The following is a 25,254-nucleotide window of genomic DNA, read 5'->3' on the forward strand; positions in this document are numbered from 1 at the left end:
AAAGGGAGCGCTTGGCGGCTGTGTGATGCACAGAGGGTCGCTGAGAGGAGTTTTCCTCCAGGCCCCGACACACGGTGCACATCCCAGGATTCCTATGATGGCGCCTCCAGGATTGGGGACTGGTACCCAATCCTGCCATTCCTGGGGTTCTTACTGGGAGCTCATTACCAGTGTCTAGAAATGCAACTGAAATTTGTGCAACAGTTCTGTAACTTGCCACCTTACAAAATTGTATATTCTAATAATTTTTAGTGGGCTCCTTGGGCTTGCCTGCATATAAGATCATGGCCTCTGCAAATAGATCTCCTTTCTGCATTTAGGGGCTTAGGTAACCCAAGACGATTTTTCTATTTCAAAGACAGCCCATTAGTCATCTTTTTTTTTTTTTTTGGATCTTCATTTGAGGATATTTTTCCATTGATTTTTTAGAGAGAGTGGGACAGAAAGGGAAAGACAGAGAGAAACATCAATGTGAGAGAAACACATCAATTAGTTGCCTCCTGCATGTGCTCTGACCTGGGCTCGGGCCAGGGAGGAGCCTGCAACCCAATGGAGGTACATGCCCTTGACCAGAATCAAACCTGGGACCCTTCACTACACAGCCCGATACTCTATCCACTGAGCCAAGCCCGCTAGAGCCCATGTGTCATCTTAATCACATCTGCAGTGCCGCCTCATGGTAGCACCCGGATATTTATTTGATTGAATAACACACATGGGAGTATTGGGGGGACATCACCAGAATGCTGCCTGCACTAGAATTCCCCTGCCCCAGAGCCCAGACTCTGAGCTCCCACCTCAGAGAACCTATCCCTCACCCCTCGCCAGCCTGCAGCCTGTCATCTTTATCAATGTTGTACCTTCCCTTGACTCACTCGAATGTCTCCTGCTCAGGAAAGGAACTTCCCCGCAGTCCCGGATGGAGCAGAGGGCCCGGAGGATGACGACTATGAAGACCCCAATGTTCACGTGGAAGAGGGTTGGCAGTGGATGAAAATCCTACCTGCCCGGCCTATCAAGGAATCTGAATATGCAGGTAACAGTTGGGTCTGAAATCTGAAAATGCACCCGCTGTGATGTCCCACAGAAGTTAAAGCCGCGGGTTCAAATCCTGCCTGTGTGGCCTCCTAGAGGTGGGACCTTGAGCAAGTCTCTCAAACTCTTCTTCCCTGTTTGAAAGTGGGGTCATCATCATGAAACTTGTTCCAGAGAGTTCTGCAGAAGATGCCACGTAGGACGTATGTGGAGTTCCCACAAGAGGACTTGGCAGAACCAGGGCTCTGTAACTACTGGTAGTTTTTGTTGTTGTTGCTGTTGTTGTTTTAATATATATATATTAAAATATATGTTTCAGAGAGGAAGGGAGAGGGAGAGAGAGTAATTGAACCATCAATGATAAGAGAGAATCATCGATTGGCTGCCTCCTGCACGCCACCCACTGGGGATCAAGCCTGCAAACTAGGCACATGCCCTGACTGGGAATCAAACCAGTGACCATCTGGTTCATAGATTAATGTTCAACCATTGAGCCCTGCTGGCTGGGCTGTAACTACTGGCTTTTATCATCATAGCCAGGAGCCCTGGAGCCACTGGGAGCATGGCAAGGGGCAGGCAGCCAGAAATGCCTGCATAGAAGGGCAGAGAGTGACAGGAAGAATTTTCACTGGGCGGATCCATTTGGCAGGTAGCCCGCAGAGGAGCAGCACCTGAGCATGGCAGAAAAGCCCACCTTCCTCGGAGTGAGGAAGACCTAACCTCACACCCACGTTGCCTCTCTCTAACCGGGGCACACCGGGCAGCTCCAGTGAGTTCGCCGAACCTTCAGTGTGGCACACTTCTGGGAGGGAACAAGGACGGGTTGGGATGTCTGAGGGCTCGACCCACTGAAAGGATTCTACGGGAAGTTCTTTTGAAGAGAATCCACCTTGTAAATAAGGATGCTATTCCTTGGTTCACTCTCTCAACAGGTATTCACTGAGTACCTACTGTGTGCCAGTTACCATGTTGGGACTGACCAAGGGGCACAAAGATAAACAAAGCATAATCCATGTCCTCAGGGAGATCATAATCTAGTGGCAGAAACAGGAAGATCAACAGATAAACCCGGTAGAATATGTTACGTGTATAAAATAGAAGGAGAGCGTGGGATCTAGAAAGATCTTTAAAGGGTGTGACACAGCCCAGGCCTGAAAGGATAAGAAGAATTACCAGGGGGTGAGAATGAGGGTGTTCTAGCCCAGACTTCGGCGTTTATGTGTATGGACCAAGCAGAGGAATCTCTCCTCTTCCTGCCTCCATCTGCTTCGTCTGTGAAGTGGGAGTGCAGTTGCTGGCCTCACACTTTTGTTCTGGTGACTCCATGAGTTTGCAGATGTGCAAAAGTTTTATAAATTGTGCCGAGTGCATGGCACGGATGAGTAATTTTTACTCTTTTCACAGATACACGCTATTTCAAGGGGATGATGGACACTCCCCTTTCCTTAGGTGCCAAGATTCCTATCCCTGCTGAGAGGCAAGCTTGGACCACACAGATGAGGCTGGAAGAAGTGAGTAAAGGTCAACTGTGTGACCACATGAACCAAACCCGTGTGGGGCACTTCCTAGCAGCCAGGAGCTCCTCCCTCACTCCCAAGGCATCTTGTGAGGAATAAGCCAGTCAGGCTCCTATGACTGGTGGGACTGTGGTCCCGTGGGAGGGAGGAGAGACGACATTTGCTGAGGACATTCTGTGAGCCAGGCATCAGGCTTCCACATGCATTCTCCAAAGTTCACCCCATTCTCCAGAAGCAGAATTTGAACTAGGATCATTTGGGTAATAACATACCATTTGGCCCAGATTCTTGGCCCAAAACAGAAATAAAAATCCCTGCCATGCTTACTTCAAAGGCTGTTTAGAAACTATAAAGTTAATCTTATGAAAATATTTTGTAAATGCAAATGCTCTAAACACATATTTAGAACATTATTTTTTAATAACACTTTTGCTAATGTTTCATTTTCTTAAATCATAAAATACAAATTAATCACCCCTGGGGCTGCAGGGCTCTCAGTCCTAATGTATGGGTGTATTTCCTATCAATATTTTCTATGCAGACATTTTATGCAAGGGAATTCTTGTTGTATAGTATACACCTGATTTCCTTCTTTTCACCTTGTATTCTGGCCTGCGGGGAATCGAGCCAAAACCGGCTCTCCGACATTCCCCCGGGCGGTCCCGGATTACGAGAGGGCACAGACCAGGCCAAGGGACCCCACTGGTGCATGATCGGGCCTGGGGAAGGACCTCGGGAGGGCTCCAGGGCATGTCTGGCCCATTTTGTCTTAGCCAGTCTCATCAGGGCCAGGGAGGGGCTGTGGGAGGGCTCCAGGGTGTGTCCGACCCATCTAGCCTAGTCCCAATCAGCCAGACCCCAGAAGCAAGCTAACCTACCAGTCAGAGCGTCTGCCCCCTGGTGGTCAGTGCATGTCATAGCGACTGGTAGAACAGTAGAACAGTCAGTTGGACACTTAGCATATTAGGCTTTTATTATATAGGTTTTTCCCATGTGATGAACATTAATAAGCATAATCTTTATAGATATACCCCATTATGGAATTTTTAATTATTTTCCTTAACCATGGAGAAAAAACATTTTAAAAGCTTTTGGTACCTATTGTGAAATTTCCTATCTCAAAACGTATTTAATTTATCCACCCAGCAGCTCTATATGGGAATAGCCACCTCATAGAACCAAGACCGGCTATTACTTTTTAAATTTTCTTTAAGTAATTTCACTGTTCTTTTTATTTTCAATTGTGTCACATTTATTGATGAATGTGAACATGCTTTTGAATATAGCACATTCTTTCTTGCACATTATTTTTTCACATTGTTCATCTATTTCATTTGAGGGCTTCTGTTAATATTGTCAAGAAAAGGAAATCACAAATTTTACCAACGTCATTTACATAGAACACACCCAGGGCAGACTGGGAGAGCAAGATGAGGGGTGAAATACTGAACACTTCCTCTTCACACAGGCACCATGCTCAACACTTTAATCATTCACTCAACAAATTCACTCAAGAAATATGTGTTGAGTGCCTGCCACGTACCAGACACAATTATAGGCTCTGGTATGCAAGTACCTGTGCTCAAAACTTACATGCTAGCGGAGGGGACCATTCATAAATGAATAAGCATTAAGCCATCAAACAATATGGCAAGCGATAAGTGCTTTAAAAAAATAATTAAAGCCCAGTCAATGTGGCTCAGTGGTTGAGCATCAACCTATGAACCAGGAGGTCAGTATTTGATTTCCTGTCAGGACACATGCTTGTGTTGCAGGTTCAGTCCCCAGTGTGGGGTGTGTAGGAGGCAGCTGATCAATGACTCTCTCATCATTAATGTTTCTATCTTTCTCTCCCTCTCCATTCCTCTCTGAAAGCAATAAAAATATTTTTAAAAAACTAAAAATAATCAAAGATAAGTATGGAGAGTTATGGAAGGTCTTTCTGAGTAGAGGTTGAAATGAATACTGACATTTAATCCTCAAACTAACTTTTCAGGATGAGCATTATAATCCCTCTGTTAACAGCTCCGACTTTTATGAGCTCTGCCGGTTTGGGCCAGTTACCCTCTCTGAAGCTTTATAGCTCAGTTCAAGATCTCATGACTGTTAGGCTAATACATACAGAACACAGGGAAGGCTGCAAGCTAAGGGTGCAAGGAGAACATTGAAATAAGCCTCCAGCACCCCAGGCTCCACAGGGTAAGCTTGGAGGAATTGGAAGCTGATGGTACAATGAAAGAAGCCATAGCAACAACAAAACCCAAACCACGCTCAACTCCCCACTAGGCAGACCAGCTGAAGAGCCACGCCCTTTTCAAGCATAAATAAAGCAATTTAATATTCCACAGAGGGCAGAGGTGGACACTGAACATCCAAGATAAGAGGTAACAGGGGACCAATGAGCCCTCCTACCCATCCACCTTGGCCACCCCAACTTGATGCCAATAAAGAGGACACTAAGACCCTGTGTTAGTGAGGGTTGTCTAGAAACATAGGAGAGAGAAAGAGAGAGAGATATACACATATACATCTAAATAAAATAGCGGCTATGGAGGCTAACTCCAAGCTCTGCCATCTGCAAGCTAGAGACCCAGGACAGCCAGTGGTGGAAATTGCCATCTGAGTCCAAAGGTCTGAGAACCGAGAGAGTCCATGGTATCAATCCCAGTTGAGGGCAGGAAGAAACCAGTGTCCCAGCTCAAACAGTCAGGCAGAGATCAAATTATCCTTTCCTCTGCCTATTAATTCTATGCAGCCCCTAGACTGGCTAAGGCCCACCTGCACCGGGAAGGGCCTTCTGCCTTATTCAGTCTACTGATTTTATTCAAAAGCTCATCTCCTCTGCCAACAGCCTCACAGACACACCCAGAAGTAATAGCTAATCAAATGTCTGGGACCCTGCAAGTCAACATAAAACTAACCATCATAGACCCCAATATTGACCAGACTTAAAGGCTTTCAAAGGCATTGGGCATTATTATGATACATTCATCATCTTCTTCACTCTCAGGTCTAGCAATTGTACAGCCCTTAGTAGTTCATTAATGTCTTTCATAATATTAATAATGACAACTAACAATTATTACGCTTTCATGGTGCCAACCCACTCCCTTCTCTAGGCACTTTGCGTGATGTGTCACATGTAATCCTCTCTCTCTCCAGAGGTATCAGTACTTTCGTTGCCTCCATTTCACAGATGTGGAAACTGAGGCACAGAAGGTTCAGTGACTTGCCATGTCTCATAGCTAGCACATGATGGAGGTGAAAGCCCAAACCAGGTAGCCAAGAGAGGCCACACGGTGATCTGCCTGCTCAATTGCTTCCAGTGTCCTTGATCCTGTATGTTGGTCTTCATAACAGCTCAATGACATGAATTGACTAAGTATTGTCCCTATTATAAAAATGAAAAATCTAAGGTTCATAACATGCTGAATGCCTTTCCAAAGGTTCACCGCAATCAGAGGCAGGCTTGGATCTCAAACCCAAGTATTTTTATGACAAATACCACCCAAGGCCACTACACTCTTCACTGGCATGGGGGACAAATACTGACATGTATTGACTGCCTGCCAACCGTACACACGTGGTGATCACTAAGAACAATGAGTCCAGAGACCTATGCCTTTATCCATTGGACTCTAACCAGACAGAGTAGTAGGACATTATATGTTACCATAGTCATGATTAGTAGGACATTATATGGTATCACAGTCACGATGTAAGAGATAATGGTGCCCCATTGTCTTCTACAGGTGGACAAACCCACTACCAAGGACATCAGAAGCCAACATGCTAAAGGTAAAGTCAAGTCACAACGTTTGACAGAGAAGTAAAATTCTTTGCTTCCAAAATCTTTTTGCATTTTTGTCTGTGGTCACAGGTTTTCTTAAATCAGGGAGATCTATTGAACTTTCATTCTTCATGAAATATCTACTTTTTCAAAGATTCTCATACATCTTATGCCTTTTTATCACCTTATTTTATTGATGAAGTAATCGATTGTGAAAACTCATATTCTGTGTTGTGCAATTTCAGAAAGAAATTGTTTTAAAACTTATGGATTGCATTTAACCTCTAAGTTATTTTTCTAAGCATACCCCCAATAAAATCACAAGCTAGAAATTGAATTTTAAAATCTTGATTAATTAATATGAAAACAGATATTAAAGCTTTAAGCAAAGCAGCTCAATTTGGAGATGAAGATACAAGTAAGAGGCAGAAGGGAACTAATCAATGTCACTGGTGCTCAAAGCACAAATAGAGGACAAAGAAATGTAATAGGATCATATCCACCATAATTTCTCATTATTTTCCCCTGTGTCCCCATCCTCTCTCACAATGCCCAATTGGAAAAGATGACAATCCCATGATTTATATTTCCCAATAACTGAAACATATCAAATTCACCTTTTATGTGTCTACTGCTATGTTCTACAACATATTACTAATCCCACACTTTCTTTAATGAGAAAGTTAGGGTCCTAACAGGAAACAGCACACCCAAATTAGGGTAATTTAAGGTAGTTTATTTACTAAGGAGCAGTTTGCTGAGGGGTGTGGGTATAGGGGAAAAACGAGGGATGGTGCCAGAACTGGGGCTAAAACAGTGGCCACTGTCACCACCCCCTGGGCCCAGAGCAATGAGGGGACAGTGGCTGGAGACCAGAAGGGGCACCGTGCCTTCAGAGGAACAGTGACCACTGGTTGAGGGACACCACCAGCCTAGTGGACCACACAAGGTGGAAGCGAAGGAAACACATGCCTGGCCTCCCTCTTATCTCCTGGGGCTTCCCCAAGGCTGAGCCCACCAGAAAGCAGAGCATAGGACAGCCCATAAATGGCCCATTCTAGTTGGTCCCAGGGCAGAGAGTGCGGTGGAGAAGGTGGAGGGTGGACCTGGAAGAGCAAAGAGATGACCTCAGCACCAGGAAACATGGTGGAAGGAACAATGAGAGTAGCCAAAACCCAAGCACTGCCACTCCCTGGCGGTGTGTCCTTAAGTGAGTCACCTAACCCAGCTGAGTCATTAAAACATAAAGGGAACAGGGCTTGTATGACTATTTAATTCTGTCGCATTAGTAGAGGTAAGAAGAATGCTGCAATGGTGGAAACAATAGTTACTCCTGGTACATCTCTGTCTCCATCCTGCATAGCCTCCCAGATCCCCTTCTTCCTCCTACCCCATTCCTAATCCCCCGAAAGTGGGGGCTTTCATATCAGTCCTCTTCAGTCCTTAAAAGTGGCAACAGCTTCAATGTACTCAGCACTCGTGACAGCTCTTCTCCATTAACTGATGCATTTTGCTCCTGAGAAACACCAGGTGCATCAGTATAAAAAGTATTGCCATGCTTCTTTTTTAATATATATTTGTATTGATCTCAGAGAGGAAGGGAGAGGGAGGGAGAGAGAGAAACATCAATGATGAGAACATCATTGATTGGCTGCCTCCTGCACACCCCACACTGAGGATCGAGCCCACAACCCAGGCATGTGCCCTGACTGGGAATCGAACCGTGACCTCCTGGTTCATAGGTTGATGCTCAACCACTGAGCCATGCCAGCCGGCAGTATTGTCATGCTTCTTGACACAGAGGAAGACCAGATGCAGAGATCCCAGAACAGGCCATGAGCATTTGATATACAAACGTTCCAGCTCACAATTGGACCCTCGTAGATGCTCATTGAGAAATGAGTCCTGGGGAGAAACCAGACAAGAGCAGGACTTCTCAATGCCTCTCTCTCTCTTTCTTTTTTCTTTTTCTTTTTTACAGTTTGCTATAGATATCCACCTTTACTTCTTTAATTACAGAAGCTTCTTTGGGCATTATTTTACCTGTCAATATCTATGTTTAACTATTAAAATAGTTTTGATCCCAACTTCAATGTGTGGTTGGGGGCTTTTTTACCCCACACCACTGAACTACTCTCAGACACCAGAATTGTCAATTCAATTCTGTCTCTATCTACCCCCAGGTACATAACCTGAGATTCCACAGGTGGAGGGCTCAGTCCCACAAGACCACCTCCCCCCTCCACTGCAGACGCCAGTCTCAGTCCCAATTGTCACCTGCTTCTGACCGACAGACTGCCCATAGATTGGAGATTCCCACTACCCCCTCCTGGGGTTTGATTAATTGACTGGAGTGCCTCACAGAACCCAAAGAAATATTTTACTCACTAGATTATTGGTTTAGTATGAAAGGTTATAACTCAGGAACAGCCAGATGGAAAAGATGCCCAGGGCAAGGCGTGAGGAGAAGGTGAGGAGATTCCATGCTCCCTGAATCTCCAGGTGTTCACCAACCAGAAGCTTCATTACATGCATAAGAGTAATTACCTTAGTGGCCATTGGTGACTGTACCCCATCTCCAGCCTCCTCCCCTTCCCAACTTCCAGTTAGACTGAAAGTTCCAGCCCATTGAGTCCATGAATGGCTCCACAGGCAACAGCTCCCACCCGCACCCTTAGGTGTGGCCTAAAACTTGCCTCATTAACATAACAAAAGACGCCTTTATAGTTCTCACCGCTTAGGAAATTCCAAGGGATTTGGGAGCTCTGGGCCAGACACAGGGACCACAGGGACGAAGACCAAATATATATTTCTTGTTATAAATCACAACATCACAATTATCCTTTCATTTCTTTATTTACACTTTGCCTCTTCTCATAAAGAGATTGGAGTCATTAACAAAAATTTGCTTAATAAAATAGAAGAAAATGAAAATAAAAATCGTAGAAAAATCTAGGTAGCCCATATGACAAAGATAAAATTCGGGATCCTCAGGCACACATCACTACATTCTATTAAGATTAAGATATTAATTGGCCTCTGAGCTTCCCGGTAGCCTAAGCAAAAAGGGGATCATGTTGCTGTATGGATATGAATTGCCCATAACACAGAAAGCAAACCAAGTCTTCAGGGAGAGCAACAAGGACATACCTTTCAGAGATAAGTTAGTGCTGTTAATTTTACAGGGGATGTTGGCTGGAATGTGGGTACCATGGCTTCAAAAATAGGACTGGTTTTTTAAAATAGACCCCAGTCTAAACGGAGGCCAAAACTACAGAGAGTACCTCAGTGAAAGCCAGGAGTAGAGAAGATGAGGCTTATGGGGAGTGGGGGAGGGGGTGTGGAAAACTTCAGGAGGAATTATTTTCTTTACATCCTCCCACACATCCATAATTGATGGTTCTCCATTACCACCCAGAGCTCGAAGGTACTACACAGAGGAGGAAGCTGGAAGGGGCAGAATTGATATGAATGCCCCTGTTTTTAAGATCAGGCCTCTTGCTAGAAAATGCTTCGATGATTTATGTGTTTATTACAAACTTCTGTGTTTTTGATGCAAACACATTCTCAGATAATTTATTCATTCTCACAAAAAAACATACCGGGTGGTTCAGTAATGGCAGGATTTTATGGTGATACTTTTGAGCAGTTATAGATTTATGTTAATGTACATTTCATGTCATTTTTCTTACAATCATCTTCTGACATTATCTGGAAACCGTCAGATTTTAAGAACTTATCTTCCCTGAAGCTTGACTTTATTTTCATTCCTGAAAATGGATAAAAGTTTTACTTGAAGGCAAAGTACATATATATAGCATAAGTCGTCTGTGATGAACCATTAGCATTAACCACAGATTCAGAAGAAATCACCTTTTCAAATGGGGATGGCTGTCATATTCAAACGTGGTGCGGCTTAGCTTCCTAACGCTGAGAGTGAGGGAGGCTAACATGAATTTCTCTTTGCCTCGGGTGTGCTAGTAAACCAAACACAAACTCTAAACCAATTTCCTTTGAAGTGACAAGCACACCCTACACAGGAAAGAATTTATAACAAAATACAATAAGCTACCCAAGAAAAGAAAGAGAGAATTACACAGAGGTGACTGAACATGCAAATCCAGAAACATGAGCTCGGTTGAAAAGAAGCAAAATAGAACTCCACATGATGCCATCGAAAGACCTTTCTACTGGTTGGCTTTCAAACGGATTGAGATGCCAAAGGAATCAGAAGCAGAGATGACGTTGACTTTAGTCTGGTTCAACTCCCTCACGTTATACAAGGGGGTGTAGCGGGAGAAGTGGCTTGCTCAAGGTCACCAAGCAAGTAGTCACGGCCCAGACCAGAACCCAGGGTTTTGTCGACTATGGCAAGGGCCCCAGAGTTCCCCTGTTTGTGCTAGTATCTAAAATTTACTCTGCAAAGTCCCCCTCCTGTTCCCTAACCTATAGCCTACTCATCCACCTTGTGGAGAAAGACGAGAATTGATAGAGGGTGCTGCCGTCTAGTGGCGGAACACAGCAACACAAAATATCACAAAAAGGATAGAAGTTAGCGTCCTATATATTATATCCTTAACAGATTTAAATTTATTTCAGACACAACCCCCGGCTCAAAAGCAACAGAGGCATGAATACAATATTCAATTCAAAGTGAACGTTGCAAACCCTTAAAAACCAATCATTGAGACGACAGGGCAGTATTCTGACTCACCACCACAGACAGTGCGGCTCAGAGCAAAGGAAAGGCGCGTGATAACTGCTTGGCGTAGCACCTGTGTTTTCCGATAGAGACATATAAAGTAGCCACAAGTAGGAGACTTTCAAAAACAGGCGGACGCAGGCCTCTGTGATAATGGCCAGGGGAGAAGGTCACTTGGTATAAAATTGCTTCGTGCCAGGGCTGGCCCCTGTTGTCCCAAGGCTGGCCAGTTCTCTGTTACGTGTTGTGGGACCTAAGGAAGGGCTTTGCAGAACAAGGGACATTGGGATGAGGTGTGAGACGGTCACCTCAGGGGGCGTCAAGTGTTCTTTCTGGTGCCTGGAGCAGCTCGGACGTGGTTGTGTGAATGTTGGACTTGGGGACAAGGCGCCTTGGGTTCAGACCCCTGCTGTAATGCTTTCCAAACATGGAATCTACAAGTATCTTCCCTCTCCAAGGTTAGGCTTCTATAAAATGGAGAAAACTGTACTACATCATAAGGCACTTGTGTGTGTTAAAGGTGCAGAACCCACAGCACAGTCGCTGGGACATGGAGGACCCCCACACTGAGCTAGTGATTCCCAGAGTTCTTTCCGCCTCCTTTACCTCTGCCGTTCACCCAGCACTTGGGTGTCTGCCTGTCTCTCTCTGTAGGCTGAGCATCTGTCTATCTCAGTGGTTCTCAACCTTCCTAATGCCGCACCCCTTTAATACAGTTCCTCATGTTGTGGTGACCCCCAACCATAAAATTATTTTCGTTGCTACTTCATAACTGTAATTTTGCTGCTGTTATGAATCGTAATGTAAATATCTGATATGCAGGGTGTATTTTCATTGTTCGCGACCCACAAGGTTCTAGCTGGTGCTCAGCATACAGAATAAATCTGATCTAGGTAAATGTTGAAATAAGCTAGACTCCTCGATCCCAGAGACCACCGCCATTGACATTATTGTCCCTACAGTCATGCACAGCACCACGTCAGGCACATAGTGGATGCACAGTAAATATTTATTAAATCAACTCTAAAATTGAGCCCATTTTGATCAGGTATTAGATAAGCATTGTCGGTGTCTTAGGACCACTGAGAGACAAGCCCAGGGTCCTCCATCACACAGTCCCATGAGGTGGGTGCCTCCAGAAGGCAAGGCAAGTAGCCTGGGTTACTTCTGGCCCCATCTGGGCTCTAATTTTTTGTTTTATTTCAGAGAGGAAGGGAGAGGGAGAGAAAGCTAGAAACACCAATGATGATAGGGAATCATTGATAGGCTGCCTCCTGTACACCCCACAATGGGGATAGAGCCCACAACCCGGGCATGTGCCCTTGACTGGAATCGAACCCGGGACCCTTCAGTCTGCAGGCCTACGCTGTATCCACTGTGCCAAACCAGCTAGGGCTCAGCTCCAATTTTAAACATAGGCAAATCATATTCCCTCACTGGGCCCTAATAGCCCTCATAGAAATATAGTGGACTCAAGGGTCTCTAGGATTGTGTGAATCCATGGCTGTGGTTCATGCGCACAAAGCCACCCATCCCGCAGCCCAGGCCCACCCCCTTCAGTCCTAGCCCCTCACCTCACCCTGACTGCCCAGCCTTCCTCCGTTTCCCAGGACACCACGTCAGCAGGAAAGACGGCTGCCCTGGCTCGTTTTGGGGAGACGTTTTTATCCCACATTCCTCTCTAACCCCAGCATAAAGCTGTTCAAATACATGATCCTAAAACATTGTACTTTATGAATTATTTGAGGCATTGTCAAAGCAAGTAGGTCCTTCCCACATCCTTGACTTTGCCTTAATTCCTCCCCCCCTCGACCCTAAGACTGGTTTCAGCAATTTATTGCTGGAATACACTTCTGAAAGTCAATACGTGGAGGGGTTTCTCAAACGGGCCTTGTCAAATATACCTGAACTACTTGGATCATAAGTTGCTTCGTATCACTCTCCCATAATCAGTCATCAGGACTCCAAAGCCTCATGGTTCCCTTTCATACATCATGAAACTCTTAGTCATGGCAGTCCCGTGACTGAGGCCAGTATTTTGTCCTGAGTCTATTTCTCCACTTATACTGATGGTCTGTTTCTAAAGGTGTTGGTTTTCATGATCATATTTCATAGATAAAGGGTATTACATATGTTTAACACAAATTGAATGGTAACTAAGTGAAAAAATAGTCTTATTTTATTTAATCCTAACCATCCAAGGAACAGAAATCCAGAGCTTTTAAATAACTTGCCCAAAGTTACTCAGTTAAGTGATAGAAGTGAGATCAGAACCCACTTGAGTGACTTCAAAGACCCTATTTGTGACCATTCTATTGTGCCATTGTCCCTTCTATCCAGAAACAAATTCTTGGGTCTTATATGTCTTCTTTTCCAACTGTTTAAATCACAGAGAAGGGTGCCAAAGCTCAGAGAGGCCAAGCAATTTGTATTGAGTCACACAGCTCATTAGTTGTAGCACCAAAACCAGGTCACAAGCAGTAGAAAATGCTTAGAGACTGGATCTCTGAAAATACTAGTAATGTGTAAGGGCAAAGTTGGAAAATTGACACTACTCAACTTCAAGCCTTACTGTAAAGTTGTAGTAATTAAGACAGTGAAAGAACAAATAGATCAATGAAACAGAATAGAGACCAGAAATAGACCCACATAAGTATAGTGAGCTCATCTTTGACCAAGAAGCAAAGACAATGCAATGCATCAAAGATATTTTTTCAACAAATAGTGCTTGGAACAACTGGGTAATCACATGGAAAAAAAAATTGTAGACACAGACCTTATACCCTTTATAGAAATTAACTCAAATGGGAATATAGCCTTAAATGAAAAATAAAAACAATAAAACTCCTGAAAGATAACATAGGAGGAATCCTAGGTGACTTTGGGTATGGTGATGACTTCTTAGATACAACCCCAAAGACACGATCCATGAAAGAAATGATTGATAAGCTGGACTTCATTAAAATAAAAACTGTCTGTGAAAGGCAATATCAAGAGAATTAGTAGACAAACCTCAGACTGGGAGAAAGTAGTTTGAAAGGACACACTGATAAAGGACTGCTATCCAAAATATACAAAGGACTCGTAAAACTTAACAGTAAGAAAAACATGCATCCTGTTAAAAAATGAGTCCAAGATCTTCAGACACCTTAGCAAAGAAGGTGTGCAGATGGCAAATAGCATATGAAAAGAGGCCCCACATTGTGTCATCAGGGAAATGCAAATTAAAACAACGAGATACCACTCCACACCTATTCCAATGGCCTACATCCAGATGCTGACAACACCAAGTGCTGACAGTATGTGAAGCCACAGGAACTCTCAGTTGCCCGATTTTCCTCTTTTCACAATGGATATAGATGCAACACAATTTTAAATTTAATTTGCTTTATTAGCATTTTCTCCATCACTTTCTTAAGCCCAGACAAGCAGCAAAAGAGGAAATCAAACCCTGATTTATATCATTGGCCGGTGTTCATGGTGTAAATAAATACTCCCTACTCCCACTATGGCAAACTTGCAGCTACCAACATGAAATAGTTGGATCTTCATTCTGGCGCTGGGGGAAGAGATGCCATTTCATGGTATTTCCACCATAGACACAATAAAGAGACATAACTTCAACAGCAAAGATGCTAATAAAATATAGTGGGAGAATGAGGAAGTTGTGAGTTTTGACCATGTGCAACCTTTGTCTTGAATGTAACTCCAGTGCACATTTATATAATTTACTAGAGGCCTTGGTGCACAAATTCATGCACTGGTGGGGTCCCTCGGGGTGGCCTGCGGGGATTGGGCTAAAACCCGCAGTCCAATGCCATCTGCAGCTCCTACCTGCCGCTCCCACTCATCCAGGCCCCACTGCGCCTGCTGCCAGCTCCCGCCCAACCAGCTGTGAGTCCTGCGACTGGCACCTGTCCGGAGGGGAGTGGCCTGCAGGATCGGGTGAAACCGGCTCTCCAACATCCCCCAAGGGGTCCAGGATTGTGAGAGGGCTCAGGCCAGGTGGAGGGACTCCATCAGTGCACTATCAGGCCTATGGAGGGACCACAGGAGGGCTCCAGGGCGTGTCTGGCCCATCTCACTCAGTCCCCATGGTCCTGATCCCAGTAGCAAGCTAACCTACTGGTCGGAGCATCTGCCCCCTGGTGGTCAGTGCACATCATAGCAACTAGTGGACCAGTTGACTGTCTGCCCCCTGGTTGTCAGTGCACATCATAGTGAGCAGTTGAGTGACCTTAGTATATCATTAGCATATTATGCTTTGATTGGTTGAACAGTCAACCGGTCACCGGAAGACCAGACACTTAGCATATTAGGCTTTATTATATAGGATTTTTTAATAATGGCTGTGTTTAATGACTGTGTTGCAAAACCCCTGAAAATGAAACAACCAGCCTTATAAATTGTTACAAGCTGCTCAGGACACGCCACAAAAACTTCTGGTGAGACAATCTTCTTCTCCGGGAGGTTTTGCTTTAACTTCACAGACCCCTGTGAGGCTGAAACATTCTTAATATTGAGATGTTGGGGTCCAACCCCAGCAGGTCCAGGGGCCCCCAAAGGTGTGGACAGAGTCGGCGAAGAAGGAATGACACAGAGACAGCGTTCAGTTGATCAGCGTTCAGTTGATCAGCAGCCTAGCCAGGATCTCTAGCCAGAATCTCCAGCCAAGTTCTGTCTAGTTCTCCAGCCAGGTTCTGTGTTTTATTGTCTTGTTACATCTGTATTTATACCAGTTGATTTTAATCCTGTCAATTTCTATTCCAAAGGTTAGGGCGTTTCTTATCTCCATTCCAGGGAGTAAAGATTATGTAGCTTAAGCGTGATTGTTCGTAGTTAAAGTGATTAACTACCGGCCTGGCACTTAGTTAAGCGATTTTATTCCCTCCCTAACTTCAGGGGAAAATCCCTACCTGGGGAAACAACCTTTCTCGAAGAGGTGACCTTGGTTAAAACACATAGTGCCAAGAAGGGGAGCAAACATATCAAGAACAGTATGCCATATACGCCAGGTCCCTTGAAACATATGCTGTGCAGATGTTTCTTTCCTGCAGCGACTGTGTCAAGCAGCAAGGATGGACTGGCTTCCAGCAATTCTTCATGGTTTCAACCCAATAAGTGATAGAGGTCAGACTGGGACCAACGGATTGCACAGCCATGCGGTGCTCACCTCACTACATTACCTCCAAGAAGCTGTCCACTTTGCAGCTAAAAGGAGATCTGCCTTGTCTCAGACTGGAGAGCCCATGATGACCCAGGTCAGAGGGTGCTAGTTCCACTTGTGGCCGCCAGATGGCGATCGTGCCAGCCGCGTTCCCGTGAACCTGCTTTATTCCATTTCAAGATGGGAAAGACCTAGAAGAAGAAATATTTGGGTCTTCCTGTGTGATAGACATAAAAACCTTCAGAGTTTGAGAATATTTATGTACTTCACAGGGAAGCACATAATTGCCCATTAACAATAATCCTAGTAACAGTGGGTATCCAATAAAAGCCATGGACTGAAAGTTCTTAAATCATTTATTCCCCCCACGAATTCCCATGAAGTGTAACATTCCTAGCTTTTCCCGATGTGAAAACTCAGCCGTTCCTCAATCCATTTGTTGACTTCATGAGTATTTATTGACCACCTTCTATGATTCTGCGCATAGTAAGTAGCAGAATTAAGATTCAAATTCAAGAAATTCAACTCCAATCATATCCTCTTCCATTAGCCCAAATACCTGAGGCATTATCACTTTCTTAAACAAGCACCCCCTCCCCCCCCCCCCCAAAAAAAAAAAAGCCTGGTTCGATTTTATCTGGGTTATTGTTGAGGTCCAGCCCCAGCAGGTCCAGGGGTTCCCCAAGGTGTGGACAGAGTCAGCGATGAAGGAATGACACGGAAACAGTGTTCAGTTAATCAGCAGCCTAGCCAGGATCTCTAGCCAGGATCTCCAGCCAAGTTCTGGTTCTCTTTTATTGTCTTGTTACATCTGTATTTATACCAGTTGATTTTAATCCTGACAATTTCTATTCCAAAGGTTAGGGCGTTTCTTATCTCCATTCCAGGGAGTAAAGATTATGTAGCTTAAGGGTGATTGTTCTTAGTTAAAGTGATTAACTACCCGCCAGGCATTTAGTGAAGGGGTTTTATCCCCTCCCTAACTTCAGGGGAAAATCCCTACCTGGGGAAACAACCTTTCTCGAAGAGGTGACCTTGGTTAAAACACATAGCACTAAGGGGAGCAAGCATATTAAGAACAGTATGCTAGCCAAAACCGGTTTGGCTCAGTGGACAGAGCGTCGGCCTGTGGACTGAAAGGTCCCAGGTTCGATTCCGGTCAAGGGCATGTACCTGGGTTGCGGGCACACCCCCAGTAGGAGATGTGCAGGAGGCAGCTGATCGATGTTTCTCTCTCATCGATGTTTCTAACTCTCTATCCCTCTCCCTTCCTCTCTGTAAAAAATCAATAAAATATATTAAAAAAAAAAAAAAAAAAGAACAGTATGCTATATACGCCAGGTCCCTTGAAACATAAGCTGTGCAGATGTTTCTTTCCTGCAGCGACTGTGTCAAGCAGCAAGGATGGACCAGCTTCTGGCAGGTTATCTTCAAAGCTATATGACAACATGACACATTGCTTCCTGTGTGGTCCGGTTTTCTTACTGATGGACTCTCTGATATTCATCTCTAACCCTTAGTTTGTTGTATTTCAATTCTCTAAGCCAGTGACTTTCAATCAGTGTGCCACAAAGATTTTTAAAACATGCAATATCTGACTTCTTTTCCCTTAGATTGTCAAATTAAAAAATGACAATGGGAGAGTCCTCCAGCTGTGCAGTCAGCGCGGTGGTTCTCCACCAGGTCTGAGACCTGAGCCCCAGCCAACCCGGTCACAGCAGAGATCTAAGGAGCCATGATTGCCCCCTGGCTTCAATGAGCCTCTGGTCCAGCAGACAACAGGCTGTCAGACAAATACAGAACAGAGTGGTATTGGGGGACAGGCTTACTGAAGAGGGTACCTGAGGGCCGATGATCATAAGGGAGATCACTGGGGGTGTGGTGAAGTGAAGGGGTGCCGTGAGGGCAGAAAAGGGGCCATGGAGACACTATGTAGTGAGGGAAGACACTTGCTACCTGGGAAGGGTTCTCTGTGGAAGAACCCTGACCCACAGATTAACATCACCTCGTGGCAGCTGCCATGATGTGACAGGGTTACGTGTGATGGGCCCATGTTTATTTCTCTCCCAGGCTCCAAGATCCCAAAAGAGCCCATGCATCTGCCTTCAGTGCCTTTCGGACTTGAAAATGTCTAACTCCCAGGCCTGGCCTCTTTCCCTCTAATCACATTCTTAGATTTAATCTTCTCCACCCAGTTGCTGAGCTAATCTCATCTTTCCCAGAGGAGACCCACCCTTTTCCTCCTGGGAGGGACAGAAGAAAGAATCAATGAGCCAGTCTTCAACCTTGCCCCTCCCTAACTTTCTCTTTCCTAAACGGATATCTGGGTCAATCAATTAATAGGGAGAAACGCATAAATCCCATTAGGATTATGGGGTTTAGACCAGGGGTTCTGATTGGATGTTAGCATTTGAGAAGGTGTATAAAAACCTCAGGCACCAGAGGAGAGATTCAGAGTCCTCCAGCTCTGCAGTCAGTACGGTGGTTCTCCAGCAGGTCTGAGATCCGAGCCCCAGCCAACCCGGTCACAGCAGACATTTCTGCAGGATTCCTTTCTGAGCACCTTGAAGATGAGCATCCGGACGCCACCCACACTCCTGGAGCTGGCAGCAAAGCGCCTGCTGAGGGACCAGGCCTCAGCCATCACAGCTCTGGAGTACCTGCCCGCCGAGCTCTTCCCGTACCTGTTCGCCATGGCCTACCGTGGTGGAGGCTACCCCCAGCTACTGAAGGCATTGGCCCAAGCCTGGCCCTTCACTGTCCTCCCTCTGGGGGTCCTGATGCAGCGTCCCCCTGATCATGCCCCAACCAGGGCCGCGGACTTTAACGCTGTGTTTGAAGCGCTTGACGTTCTGCTTTTCCAGAAGGTTCGGCCCAGGAGGTGCAAACTGCGGGTGCTGGATTTAAGGAACACAGGTGCCAACTTCTGGGATATGTGGCTTGGAGTCAGCCCTGAGAATTGCTCACCGACCAGACCAGTGACTGTGCACAGCTCCATCCCCAACATGGAGCACCCCCTGGCTCCCTTGGAGGTGTTCCTAGACCTTTTCTTCGACGAAAGCGACCAGGATGAGATTTTCATGCACATGATCCAGTGGGCCCAGCAGAGGGAAGGGTTGCTACACCTGTGCTTCAAGGCACTGAGGATTTCTGGGGTGCCCTTCCAGAGGGTCAGGAGGGTCCTGGATGGGGTGCGGCTGGACTGCATCCAGGAGGTGTACGTGCACTGCACCTGGGACCTGCCCGCCCTGGGGACATTTGCTCTCTACCTGGGTCAGATGAGTCACCTGCAGGCACTCTATCTCCCCCGCATCGATGTGTTGGCTGAGGAGGAAGAGGACGAAGAGTGGGAGGAGGAGGGGGAGGAAGAAGAACAACAGGAAGAGGAGCAGGAGTTAAGGGAGGAAGGGCAGCAGGATGAAGAGGAGCAGGAGTGGGAAAGGCAGGAGCAGGAGGAGCAGCGATCCTTTTCCCAATTCTTCTCTCAGATGCTCAGGCTGGGGCACCTCCGGGAGCTCTACATGCGTTCTCCCTCCTTCCTCCCAGGCCGTCTGGACCAGATGCTCAGGTGCCTGCAGACTCCCTTGGAGCAACTCTGCCTAACACATTGCCAGCGGCTGACGCATTCAGACCTGACACACCTGTTCCAGTGCCCGAACCTCAGGCAGCTGAAGGTCCTGAATTTTATTGGCCTCAGCCTTGTAGATTTCAGTGAGCCCCTCCGAGCTCTGCTGGAGGCAGTGGCACCCACCCTCCAGACCCTGGGTCTGGATAACTGTGGGATGGCGGACTCCCAAGTCGAGGCCATCCTGCCTGCCCTGAGCCGCTGTCACCAGCTCAGCCTCTTCTCCATCTGTATGAACAACTTCCCCGTGGCCACCGTGGAGAAGCTGCTGCGCCACACAACCGGGCTGCGCAGTTTAGAGGTCGAGGTGTACCCCGTCCCCCTGGAGTGTTACAACACCCAAGGGACTGTCAACCAAGAGAGACTTGCCCTGATCCACGCTGAGCTCATGGGGGTACTGAGGGAGTTAGGACAGCCCAGGACCATCCATCTTACCACCAAGCATCTTTTAGACAAAGGAAGTTTTATAAGGTGGCATTTTCATGGAGCCCATGACGTGCCCCTGTAGTGACCCTGCTCACTGGGCGAACCCAGCAAAGGCTTCTTTCTGGGCCTTTGGAAGCTGAAACTTCGGTTTGGGGTACATTATGCAGGGGTCACATACATTTCAGGTTCATGCTCAGTGTGAATGGGGCAAGGGGGGGGGGGGCCCAGCCCGGGAACAGGATTGCAGGAGCAAAGGTTGGGGAGCTCATGGGACCTCAAAGGCAAAGTGTCCTACAATCAGAAACATGAATCTGATTTGCTTGGGACGGGGAGAGGTATTTGGCCTCCAGCTGCATGTGTGCGAGTCAATCCTGGGGAGGATGGTTGTAAAGGAATGTTCAGAAATAAAGACTATTTCAAAAGCCAAAAAAATTAAAAATGACAACGGCCAACACAACAATCGCCAATCACTGTAAATGAATCAGAATTACAGTTTTGTTTTTTGTTTTTTTACAGAGCAGCAAAAAATAAATATTTTGGTATGCCCCAGAATTATAGTAATTAGTTTATGTGTGCCATGAGATAAAAATGGTTGAGCCCTAGCCAGGTATCTCAGTTGGTTAGTGTATCATCCTAATACACCAAGGTTTTGGGTTTAATGCATGGTCACGGCAAATACAAGAATCAACCAATGAATGCATAGATAGGTGGAACAACAAATTGATGCTTCCCTCTCTTTCACTCGCTCTCCCTCTTCCTCCCTCCCTTCCTCTCTCCCTCTAAAATTAAAAAAAATAATAATTTTTAAAAAAAGGTTGGCACTGCCAGCATGGCTCAGTGGTTGAGCCTCGACCTATGAACCAGGAGATCAGGGTTCAATTCCCAGTCAGGGCATATGCCCAGGTTGTGGACTCGATCCCCAGTGTGGGGCGTGCAGGAGGCAGCTGATCAATGATTCTCTCTCATCATAGATGTTTCTATCTCTCTCTCCCTCTCCCTTCCTCTCTGAACTCAATATTTTCTTAAAAGAAAAAGGTTGAAAATCACTGACCTAAGTGATGAATGGGAGAAGCATGATGACATAAATTACCACGAGTAGGCATGTTTGATGTAGGTGAAACCCTTGGGGATTTTTGTCATTGCTGCTGGTAATAGCACACCCAGATTATTCTAGTGAGGGGACTACTAAGTGATGCCAGAGAAAACCCAACATTACAATGAAGACAGACCTTGGGCTGTGTAACAAAAAGATGCACCATGGCTGAGGCAGAGTTCTTACCACAGCCGATGAGACCCCTATGACCTGGGCACCTCCACTTCCATGACCTACCCTCCCCCATCTCACCCAGGGCCTTTGCACTTGCTGTTCCCTCTGCCCAATATTCACATGCCATGCTCCCTCACCTTCCTCGGCCTCCGTTCTCATCACTTATTCAGGAGGCCTTCAGGAGTCTGCCTAAAACACAGTACCTCCCCCCCCCCCCCCCATCTCTCCCTCTCCATGCTGGCTGTCCCTCACCCTGCTTCATTTTTCTTGTGGCACCTGTCATCACCTGTCATCATAGGCTTATTTGTTTTCTATCTCCTGCCACTGAAATGTAAGTTATGTGGGAATAGCAGCGTTCTGGTGGTTTTGTTTTTTGGTCTGTTTGTTTTTGCAATATTACATTCCCCAACAACTACATCAACACATATATTGAAAATGAATCCATGCCTGACCCATGCTATGTGCTCAATAATGTCAGTGAATAAAAGGAAGATGGATATCCTCTCCTGAACTCCCGGCCACTGAAGCAGATGAGATAGATATCTCTGGAACAATAAATGGAATGTCCCTATTGAATTCGGACACTCAGTCACTTTATTGAATTGTGTTTCCCATGAATTGAATTGATCCCCCATAGGCGAGTGGTGGCTATGAAAGAAGACTGCTAGGAAGGCCAGCATCTAGCTTCACAGGGAAGGTCATCAGTACCAGCAGCCAATTGGCTCCCCAAGGAGTTTGGGAGGTGAAGCCAATACTCAATAAAATGAGGGCAGGTTCATTTTCTGTTTTTCTAATTTTGCGCATTAAGAACGCAACATGGGGTCTAAACTTTTTGGTGATATCATCCCAATAGCCAAAGATACAACATGAACTATATTGCTGCTGCTGGTGAAACACGCCCTGGGTCATATTTTGTGTTTTTCCAATGACACCCACGATTCCCATTTGCCATCAGTGCTTGAACTCATGCCGGGAGGCCTACCCTAGCTATTTAAAGAGTATTTTCCAACACAGAAACAAAATAGGGAGAATGGTAATTCTATTCAACTAGAGGCCTGGTGCATGAAATTCGTGCATGGGGGGCGGAGGGGCTCAGCCCAGCCTGCACCCTCTCCAATCTGGGACCCCTCGGGGGATGTCCGACAGCCAGTTTAGTCCAACCTTGTTTCACAAATAAGGAACTTGAATTAATGAGATTGCTATATGTAAAAGAATGTTCATTCTAATCAAGAATTAGTGATTAAGAGGGGACCTGAAATCTTATCCTAGCATTTGCTAACTTCAGGGTGGCTGGAAGCAAAATATTTAACTTCCCCATGCCTCAGTTTCTTTATTTCCAGCACAAAGGAGAGGATTATATGAAATTACATAACTAAAGTATTTACCTCCATGCTGGAAGCCTAATTCGGTATCAATAAATGTTGCCCTGGCTGATGTGGCTCAGTTGGTTGGAGTGTTGTCCATACACTGAGAGGTTGTGGGTTCAATTTCCAGTCAGGGCACATACAGGAGATATAGGGGGCAACCAATTAAAGTTTCTCTCTCACATCAATGTTTCTCTCTCTCTCTCTCTTTCTCTCTCTCTCTCTCTCTTTCTATCTCCCTCTCTCTCCCTCTCTAAATTCAATAAACATATCCTGTGGTGAGAATTAATTTTTGTTAATGTTAATTGACATTATATCAAGATTATTCAAATAGGAATAATTTCCATTTAAATATGCATTTTTTTAAAAAATGGCCTGATGACATTTTCTGTAAACTTACTGCTATTCCCTCTCATGTTTTAGGAGACAAGCCCTCTACAAGAAACAAGGTAAGAAGAATCATGAAAATGCATGCGTTGCCCACTCCTTACTTTAGCAGCATAGGAGTGTGGACACTGTGAAGGCTGAGATATCACTTGAAAACTATATCCTGGAAGTATAGTTGGGATTTGTAATTTCTGTTTGTAAATCAAAAAATTCTTAACCATTAGCTCTGCTCATACAATAAATTTAACTTCTGATTCTCTTTCCTTTTGCAGACTCCCTTACCACCTCCTCGGTAAGACACTTAGAATGGTGCTTTGCTGTGCTACATGCTTAGATAAGTTCCAGAATTTGAAAAGTTCCAAAATTTAAAAAAGAAAAACACAAAAAGTTGACATTGAAAAATTTTAATGAGTTAGCCAACAAACTAGATTAAATAAGCCTTCATTCATCCACTCAATCATTCATTCATTCACAGTTGTCCGCTCAATACACCCTCCTTCATCATTGCTTCCCCTATTCCTTCCTGTTTCTCTCCCTTCTAGTCCAGAAATCTGCCAGATAGGACGAGCCTGGGAAATGCCTTCAAGGGACTGATAGCAGCTTCCATTTGTATAAGTACACATACAAGTACAAATAGTATTACATGTATGATTTCACAGACACAGAGGTGAGAGAAACAGGCTTGAATTCTTGGGCTTTGCTGAGGCAGCCGCTCTTGTTCTCCTGGGAGTACCTCAGTCATTCCCTCCCTGAGAACCTTCTCACCGATTCTCTCTACCTCCCGGAGGGAATTATCTGAGCCAGCAGCTGAGTCATTTGCTGTCTGCATTCCCAGCGTCTGTCAATCGTGCCCCATACACCTCACCAAGTGAGGGAGTGGATGGTGAATACATGGGTGAGTGAGGCAGCCCCTGACGTTCAAGCATGTCCCCATCTCTCTGGGAATTTAAACAGCTCAGATATCCCAGTCTGGGGTAAATGGAAGGCTATTGTGATATCTTGTCCCCGGGCCTCCTAAAACTCAAACAGGTAGCATATTGAAGAACCAAAGACACCCTGTAGAAAGTCACATCAGAGCCCAGCACGTGTGGCTCAGTGGTTGAACATTGACCTATGACCCAGGAGGTCACAGTCCAATTCCTGATCAGGGTACGTGCCTGGGCTGCAGGCTCAATCCCCAGTGTGGAGTGTGCAGGAGGCAGCCGATCAATTCTCTCTCCCTCCCTCTTCCTTCCTCTATGAAATCAATAAAAATAGATTAAAAAAAAAAAAAAAAAAAGCAAGTCACATCAGAAAGCAGAACCAAACCAAAGAGCAGGTGGCAGGGAGGTAGACGTAGGCTCCTCAGGCACCTACATGCGCCTGGGCGTTCGCAGCACCTGAAATGCACCGGGCGGAGGTGTCAGGTGTCAGCACCCAGACACTGGCCTGTACCACCAAGGCGGGGGACACTGAGGGCAGACATGGGGGGGGGGGGCACCTGTGCCGCAAAGCTTCTCACTTTCCCCTGTGACTCCACACAGGCTGCCTGTTGTCATTATTCCAAAGAAGTACCAGCCGCTGCCCCCCGAGCCAGAGGGCGACGTGTCCCCCTCCCCGCAGAGGCACCCCTTCCCCGAAGTCCAGAGGGGGCCCAGGTAAGAACCTGGCCTTGGCTGCTGATGAAATGGCTGGGGGGGGGGGGAGTGTTGTGGATGGGTGACAGGGACAACCGACTAGTCCCCTCTCAGATCAAGCTGCCTAATGGGGTGGGGAGGGGCCAGTTATACCTGGAGGGGAAATAGTCTTAGAAACTTGTCCCTGGATTCTTTAACTGAAAACACAGTTTTTTGGTAATGAAATGAGTTGTTGAAAGAATGGCTCACTTGAGACATGAATTAGTTAATCAAGAAAATGTTAAATGCCAGCACAGAATCGGGACTTTTTATGGAAAAACGACCAAAAGGTGGTTGTTCGGGCTATTGGAGGGACGGT

General features: G+C 45.8%; 1 protein-coding gene across 1 annotated transcript in view; it reads left to right on the plus strand.

Annotated features, from left to right (window-relative positions):
* Positions 1-25,254, plus strand: part of CLNK (cytokine dependent hematopoietic cell linker) — a gene marked incomplete at both ends in the record, with an annotated part of 88,193 nt that overhangs the window by 21,230 nt on the left and 41,709 nt on the right. Inside the window, 6 exons of the mRNA XM_081082249.1 lie at positions 895-1,036; positions 2,440-2,546; positions 6,305-6,350; positions 23,317-23,342; positions 23,553-23,572; positions 24,804-24,917. Coding sequence (XP_080938375.1) covers positions 895-1,036; positions 2,440-2,546; positions 6,305-6,350; positions 23,317-23,342; positions 23,553-23,572; positions 24,804-24,917 — 455 coding nt within the window. The remainder of the gene's footprint in view (positions 1-894; positions 1,037-2,439; positions 2,547-6,304; positions 6,351-23,316; positions 23,343-23,552; positions 23,573-24,803; positions 24,918-25,254) is intronic.

This window comes from Myotis nattereri (assembly GCF_964212035.1).
Source record: "Myotis nattereri genome assembly, chromosome: 1".
NCBI classification, from domain to species: domain Eukaryota; kingdom Metazoa; phylum Chordata; class Mammalia; order Chiroptera; family Vespertilionidae; genus Myotis; species Myotis nattereri.